The sequence below is a fragment of the Anneissia japonica genome, unplaced genomic scaffold (genome assembly GCF_011630105.1).
Source record: "Anneissia japonica isolate Jap-2015-1 unplaced genomic scaffold, ASM1163010v1 scaffold334_len275345_cov169, whole genome shotgun sequence".
Taxonomy (NCBI): domain Eukaryota; kingdom Metazoa; phylum Echinodermata; class Crinoidea; order Comatulida; family Comatulidae; genus Anneissia; species Anneissia japonica.
Window position 1 is genome coordinate 268681 of NW_022716574.1, and position 8797 is coordinate 277477.

The 8797-nt window shown below is 36.0% G+C and overlaps 1 protein-coding gene across 1 annotated transcript in view; it reads left to right on the forward strand.

The window, feature by feature from the left end:
• The window catches only part of LOC117109777 (protein Tob2-like), a 13660-nt gene extending 9132 nt beyond the window's left edge, over positions 1-4528 (forward strand). The window contains exon 2 of the mRNA XM_033252193.1: positions 1410-4528. Coding sequence (XP_033108084.1) covers positions 1450-2490 — 1041 coding nt within the window. The 5' untranslated portion in view covers positions 1410-1449 and the 3' untranslated portion in view covers positions 2491-4528. The remainder of the gene's footprint in view (positions 1-1409) is intronic.
• The last annotated feature ends 4269 nt before the right edge of the window (positions 4529-8797 follow it).

Consider the following 8797-nt stretch of genomic DNA (forward strand, 5'->3'; position numbering starts at 1 on the left):
ATATTTAAAGAATGAATGATTACATTTGCTATATAAGACTTTATAAATAAAAATATTTTTAATGTTACTGATACGAGCTACCGTTTAATGCACGTCATAACAGGTCTTCGCGTGAGTTTTAATTTCAGTTCACCTTGCCTCGATTGTCGTCAGCGTTCTATAATTAGATGTAATGGACAGAATGCGATTCTACTAACAAAAGGCTAATTTCCAAAATCACATCTCACGGGCAGTTTCCATCGATAGGTGTTTAAAAACGAATGCAATACATAATTAATAGAGCTTTCATCGGTTGACATTGATGTATCGCTAAAATATATATTTATATCATAAATATTATGGAGTTTATGTTCGGTGTTTGTATTCTGCATTGTTCGTCGCCTATTAATACCAATTTTGCATAACCATAAATTATCCGTATTTACATGTTGTAGATACAAACAAACACTTGTTATTGCTAATAGACAGATGAAAAAACAATCAAAAAACATTACACATCATGAAAAATTCAAGTATTAATTAGAAAAGTTTAAAAGAAAGATTTTTATAGAATCTGAGACGCTCAGAGTCATTTTTAATTTAATGCGGAACAATGAATACCGTAACAAAACACAAAAATGATTTATAGGCCCCCTATGCTGTATCGCTCTATCTATTTAAAATATAAGTAATAGCCTATAGCGATAAGTATAAACTTATAATTTTGTTTATTGTTAAGCCTGAGCAAAATTTAAAAAATATAGGCCTACGTAATCAATTATGAGATAATTATGAAATTAAAACCGTTCCACATAGTTCAAGGATAATCTATATATTTTGTTGTGTTCTGATGCTGTTCACGTGATGTTTATGCATAAGAAATGCTGCGTACTATTATTTTCACAAAATAGCCCTACGTGAGAGCTATTCCTATTCATATAGTATAGAGTGGATGTTAACGTCAGTGTTGTAAAATAAATGTATCCATTCCAAGCCAATCGCGACCTTTTTATGATATATATTTTTGCATGGTAATGAGTCACAAAACGCGCAGGAAGGAGCGACTCTGCGTAGGTATATTAAATAAAACCGATTACAAAAAATTCTGTGTAGATTCAGTAAATGCATAGAAATAAATATACATGCATGCAACTTAATTATTTTGCGTCCGTATTGAATGCTTGGGAAGTCGAATATGATATGGGTAGTCTGAAAACAGAGCACTGGAAAGGTTGCCGGATACGCAAGCGAGTTGCTGACGTCACGAAAGACAGCCTGTGCACATACGCAGCTAATTACGACTAGTGAAGGTCTTGGCAATTGTCCAATGGGAGAGATTCTCTCGGTGTCACATGTCACAATTTCACTGAAACGACTGTACGTTGGTATCTATAATAGTAATGATTATTTTCATCTCATTTCATTTACAGACGTGGAGTTGCTACGAACCGATCACAGTGAGTGTCTATCATGAATAGCGAACTACAAGTGGCTGTACAGTTTGTCTGCTCGTATCTGTACAACAAATTACCGCGACGACGCATTGATGGTTTTGGATTCGAACTTGAAAAGGCACTTGACCAAAAATTCCAAGGGCACTGGTACCCATCGAGACCGACAAAAGGGTCTGCTTATCGATGTCTGAAATTCCAATCCTCCCGACTGGATCCAGCGGTTGATATTGCCAGCAGAAAAAGTGGACTTAAAGTTGAGGAGATACTTGCTAATCTACCAAATGATTTGATGGTATGGATTGACCCCCGTGAGGTCTCTTATAGAATTGGAGAGAAAGGCTCCACGCAAATTCTCTACAGTGATCATCACCCCGATGAAGGCATTGACAACGCGGCAGCAGACAATGAAGTTGCTAGCCACGCCGATTCCTCCCGCTTTGCTTTCAATCCAGATGCAGCAACTTTTAAACCGATTGATTCGCTTGCATCATCAATGAATAATCTTTCTTTAGGATTGTCGCCTGTGTCGTCTACATTATCTCCTGTTTCACCAACTTCAAGCTTCGGAACATCTCCTTCTCCAACGACCATGCTGCTCAGTCGACCTAATACTAGTCCAACGTCAGATTACATAAGGGCGCCTCAGAAATCGCAGCATCTCTTCACTGCCGCAATGTTTGCACAAACCAAATTTGGCTCAACTAAACTGAAGAATTCCGGCAAGCGAAGCAACTTTCCTCCGCGTCAATCCCCCACCGAAGTTGGCGCGTATTTCAAACAACGCAATGGCTTGAACAATGGCACTGCCTATCCAAGAGTTCCCAATAACTTTACTTCACAACGGGATTGGCTTCCACCTATGCCAAGACACGATAACACATACAACTGCTGGGCAGATCCATTTTTTCCAAGAGTTGAAGAAATTCCAAGTTATGGTTATGAAACCAGACCGATTGCGCCTTCTGTGAAACCGAACCGCGTATTTTACGATGCTATGAACTTTCAGGGATCATTCAACGGTCGCTATGGGCAGCACCCTCTAGTTGCCGCAAATTGATAATTATCTACTTAGCGTATTGGCAATTGAAAGTATCAAGATTACTTTGGTAGTTATCATAATTGTCACAACAACTTGTCTCTTCTGATGATATCTTAGACCATACAGCGAAAAAAGATATATGATAAATATACACAAACGTTAAGTATTTTCGATCCATTTTGTTTCGTATGGAAATAGGTTTCTTGTCTATTTGTATTTTTCGATATTTTTTTATCATATTCATATATAATGATTGTAATATTTTGATTACTGAATTTAGGGATTTGTGTAGAATTTAAAAACGACAAAGAAATTTCTTATTTCTTTGAATATTTTCGGGTAAGTGGTAAAGTATACTTTTCTATTGATAAAATAAGATTTTAAAAAGAGTACGTGAGAGTGTGAGGTACAGTGACAATAATCGTTGCTCAAATCAGAAATTTTATATAATTTTTTTTAAGAAATGGAAAAAAAGTAGGAATTGATAATAATAGAACAATAGTTTGATTATATTTTAAGTTTTCTAGATTCGTCCGACAATTTACCAGTTTGTAACTAAACAGATACGTTTACAAACTTCTTTTTAACACAACAGCTGGTAAGAATTGTGTCCCAGTTGTCTTCCGTATGACATTAAACAAATAATGTATAATACCATGATTCATCAACAATATAATAGCTGCAGTATGTCTGCGGTGTAATCCATATCTACCAACATTGCTGCCTGAGCATTGTGGTTTAAGTTTGAAATTAGTGTACAATCTAACTGGATTGATCGGTCTTACTGCCAGTCTAACAAACTCATATATTGGAGAATAAATTGTTTCTCTCTGACAGGGATCACCTATTACAAGAACTGCTTCAAACTATTCCAATCATAAAATCCTAGTTAATGTAAGTATTGACAATAGAGGGCGCAATCAATAAATTGTTATGCCATAAACCATCTATTATTCAAATGAGCATAACAACAGAGTAAAAAATTTGTACGGTCATGATATATCGAAGCTCAAAGTATTATACAATAATACATTCATATCTATTTCCAACGAGTATACTAACCATTTCTAAAATATCTAATGCATAACCAAACGTAACATTGGAAATTATATTCATACTTTTGTCATTTGTTTTATAGATTTCCTAAAATGTTGCACTATTTTCTATAAAAGTATTATCGTTGATATACAGTATACCGACGTTTAACGTCAGCGGATTGATCTAAAAGCGTGCACAGTTAATCTTTATCCCTTGTAAGTAAAATAAGAGGAAAGTGACTAATAACTACAAAGTGCTGGTCAGAGACGAAGGAAAACTACTGTAAATCATGAATTCCTAATCAGAGGAATGTATTTAAACTGTGTCGTAATTGTGTTTTATAGAAGGTTGCCCAGTGGCAAAATGTACTTACTCGTTTGTCAGTAACACTGATTCAGTTCTAAACTGCTTTTGTCTCTTGATTTGTAAGAGCTGATGACTATTTCAATTATGCAACAACGGCAAACACCTATTCTGGGAAAACACATGCGGTAGTGTAACATGAAAACCTACTGAGAATCATACTTGAATGTGGGTTGCTTAGAATTTTAGGGATTTGGACAATCAGCATCGACTGAAAATATAATCTATTCATATTATTGGTATACAGTACCAATCAATGCAGGTTTTTTCATCAGCGTTATATAGTAAACCTTGTAGTTTCTGTTATATTTTTATATTGATTAAAGTATAATTTGTATGGCAGATTGTTAATCTTAAACTTTCGAATGTTCATTAAAACTGGTGGTTAAATCCTCGGTTTCATTGGGACTTTACATTTCCACAATGAATACTTAGATGAACATAAACATTTTTCAATAATTATTGTTACTGTATTCAAATATCGATTCCATAATTTTCTAAGTTACAACAATTGTGCAATAACTGTATTTGTGTACAGTTATATTATAGGCTAGCTGGTGCAGAATTGAGAAAAGTAATGTTTATATTTGCAAGAATGATATTAACACTATTTTGAAGTTTGTATTAAAATTGTACACTTATTCTTGGAAGAAAATACGTTTATATTGTTGTTTTTTGTCCTTTTGTCACATGAACCCACGATGATAGGTAAAACTTCTACATATCTATATTCTGATCACTCTTGCCACAATAATCCAGTACATCTTTCGAGACGAGTAGGCGGGTTACCCCGGTGTACTGGTCCATACATCCCTTGTTGTGGACAGACGACAGTTTAGTTGGCACCGGCTTACTTGGTAGCTCGGACACGAAATGAATGGGGAGAGAGAAGGTACTGTACTGTAATTTTTGGCGGTTTTTCTTAGTGTTTGACATGTTTGCTTAGAAGAACGTTCATTTTCATACAATAGGAAGCTTTCGATTTGTGCGACGACGTGACGCTAGAACGTAATCACTCATGCGTGACCGTCCTACCTGGCGTCCTACGTTCTCTGCATACGTATATTTGGCCGAGTTGCGTTCCAGAAACTACTCGACGAGGTGACCTTAACGTTCTCGCATGCGCAGATGACTTTTAGTGACGTCATTACGTTCTTCACACTACCGTCGTCGTGCAATCGAGAGCTCCCTATTATTCGAATTTGATAGAACTCTTGCTCCTGATCTGCAAATCATTAGTTGTCTTAGCATATTCAATTCCCATTTAAAATTACATCTTTCAGACAGTAGTAGTATGTATAAAGATAATTTTACAAAAATCATTATTTACTTATACAATTCACCAATACATTACACCACACTTGGCGTTGGTGTGTGCTAATCTGGATAGTGGGTGTAAATGTACAAAACAAATTATCTGCCTACATGTCGCGTTTTGGTGTGTCAATTTCGGCTACAAGTGACTTAGTTTGCTCGTTACATTCGGATGATATAAAACATCAAGCAAGTGCAACATAAAGTAGGTAATGGCGTGGGACACTTCTGTGCCGAATAATATATAATCCATTAACGCGGATATCATGATTAAATAATATTTTATCATATCAGAATTTCAGGGGAATGAAAGTGCTTTGTGAGTGCCTACGGTACAAATATGTCCATATATTTTGATCATTATATTATCACCAGTGGAGGTGTGGCTCTATACCAAATTTATTGTTTTGTGATTAACTCTTATTCGTTGTATTAATGGAAAAGTGGTAGTCACATGGCCTCATAGCTCAGTCGAAAATCGGGTTCGAATCGATGAGGCATATTTTCTCAGGAATATTCATTTTACGTTTCGGATCTGGTTCTTTGTTAAATTTACACCATTACACATTTTGGTAGTGCTTTGTGAGGGCGCACCTCAATTTTAACATTTAAAAAAGGTTATATCCGATTGTTATATTATTATCATTTCGATGATGCTATATCGTATTTGATTCATATCTTCATAATACTATCAACACCAACTTTTTCATAAAACTGACAGTAGAATTAAGTTCTCCAGAATGACATAAATCTAGAAAACTAAGAGGAACAGTTTAAAACTTCTGCACACTGCGATTTCATTTCCATTCACCTTCTCTGAGTGTCAGTCTCTGATTTGACTAAAAGTTGGCTTCGGCATATCTGCCTATATTATATACTGGACGTTATCTTCAGAATATAGGCCCCCATATCTACCTCTCCCTCAATTCTGTAATAACTTAATTTAGAAACAATGAATTAAGTTGGCACGCGTGGTTTCCAACTTAGTGCGAGGGAAACTAGATTCTAGTATGTGTTCTGTCTGTTTAGTATGAACCAACCGATAGCTTTTTTTTTATCTAGTCATTAAGTTGTCTAGTTACCGTATATGGTGGCACCTTTGGTGACGCACCTCCAAAAGAAGTTCCCAAGGCACCCCACTATAAAACTCAGTTCAAACAAATAGAGTACGCTCAACTTAAAAGTCACCTCATACCATGTTGCTGCTAGCCGCCCTAACTTATTCATCGAATCCTAATTAAACTTCACCCCCTTCATCTGTCTCCTCATCCATAGATACGCCATTGCCCGATAATGATTCATAATTTGGCAATATGTAAGCCTACGAGAATATTTTCGGTTGATAGAAAATATATGCATAGATAGTAGATAAAATATATTAGATCTGATGTGCCAAAGTTATAAGAGAAAGTTGGGAAACACCAAACAATAGAGTAGCGTAAGGAGAGAAAAGAAAAACATCGGAAAATCGTATTAAGATGAAGGTACTAAAATAGTTTCACCGGACATTTGTATGCTTCGGGTGATCTCAAGCGTGTTAATCGTATTGGACTGCGTCCAAATCAGCTGTTATAATCGTATCACTGAATATCATGAATGATTCAGGGTACGGGAAATGCGACTTGGCGCCGTCAAGCCCCATGATTCATTATTGATATCTTCCAACCAGGGAAGCCTAGACCCCCATCCAGGGATGTATTTTCATCGTATATCAGTGACATTTTATCTGCAACGTAAAACCTTAATGTTATTATCCTGGATTAAGCTTCAGCGTGTTTGGTATTATTGTAATATAAAACACAGTGTGTGTGTATGTATCTACAATGTGTGTTCTGCAAATGTAGTAGTTAAAACATCCTGCAAATTTAATGACTCCTTAATTTTAATCCACTGTGTCATGTCTTCAGTGAGCATCCTAAGTCCATCAGTTTCTCACAATATTTTCATTCCTACAATTACTTTAAGGTCAGACCGTAACACACAAGTTTGTCGTCTTTTGTGAAATTTGTACATTTTGGCTCTTAGGACTGCAAATTCTTACCTAGGATTTATATATGCTTGTTTCCTTTTGGACGACACTAATTGTCATATGTCTACTCCGGCATTTGGCCGAGTAGAGTAATGTAAGCATATAGCTAGTTTTTCCCCCTAAAGGTAGGCCCCCATATTAATATTTCTCCAGCTAATTTCACGATTCCCCTTTCCATCCCACTCCGCATCCCAATTGGTTGATGTTTTTTCGACCCAGATTTCTTTTCAACTTAACAGAATCTCCCGATCAATCCAGTAGGCCTAATGTGTTTTATTAAATTTGTATTAGCATTGAGCTGCTCAATAGTAAATATGAAAGCAATATGCTTTTACGAATCTCTGGAGATAAACAATACGACTAATGAATCCATTTAAAAGGCTTCTCTCTTTGCCTTACCACTATAAATGAAGGGGCTGCAACGAAGTACGGTGTATTTTCAAGCAAAATAGGATTTTTTTTTTACAATTTAGACTTAATGATCATGGTCACATAGGCCAATTCACGGGTCATTCTTAACCGTACAGATGCTTTAGAATAATAATTATGAATTACACGCCTTTTTCTCTTACCAAAATTAAATTAAATCCAAACAAATTAGCGACATAGTAAATCTTTAATTTCCTCAGGTAGTACGTCCGCGAGAAGGAAATCTAACGAGGACTATAATTCATACCGTACCCTGCAGATGAACGCAAGAAAGGGTACGGTAAGCGATATACCGGTACCCATTATTAAGTCCATGAAAAAATGTGTCGATCACCATCCATCCCAACTCCGTCCCCTTCCACCAAGTCCCCCAACAACTTGGTTTGCTCAGCCAGATATAACTTCCATTGAATTCATTTTAATAATTGAGTGTTTTTGGCTCTGACTAATTTTGGCGTGACATTCCAATTTAAAACTCTTTCTCGCCAATACAATCCCATAGATAATTTCCCTTACCTGCAAAAATTAAATCGTTGCCGATCAGTGTGCCTAACTGGGGTGGATGTAGGAGGGCTGCAGGCGGTGCGATCTCACCCTCTAAATTGTATTAAAGAAAATAATTGTTGTGTTTTATTGTTAATATGTTAGGTTGATCATTATGAACATAGTGCTGATAAGATTTTTTTAAACGTTTTGCAGATTCTACCACATCCACATGAGAGTAGGCCTATCTGTAAAAATGGCCCGGGTTCAATTTAGCACTCAGCTTAAGTTTGAGGCGACTGTTGGACGGTTGTGTAATCTGCTATTACATCAACTACATGTCATCCACTTTTTAAAAGCATCCCCTCGAGGCGAGCATTCGATAATGACCTTATAAAAACGGCTACTATCATCTAAAAAATGTTCGCACAAAAAAGGCAGAACCGTTATGAGTAGTGAGGTAGGCAATGGTCCGCGATTTGAATATTAGTCAGTAGTGCAAAAAGTTTCATCAGATCTGATCATAGTTTGACTAATTTGTTTAATTCTAGCTGTATAGATAAATTATTATTAACACTACTTTGATTATTATGTTTATGTTCTTTAATTAAGATATAGCAACATATTAGTTCTTTAAGAACATTGATAAAGTATACAAAGAATTCACAC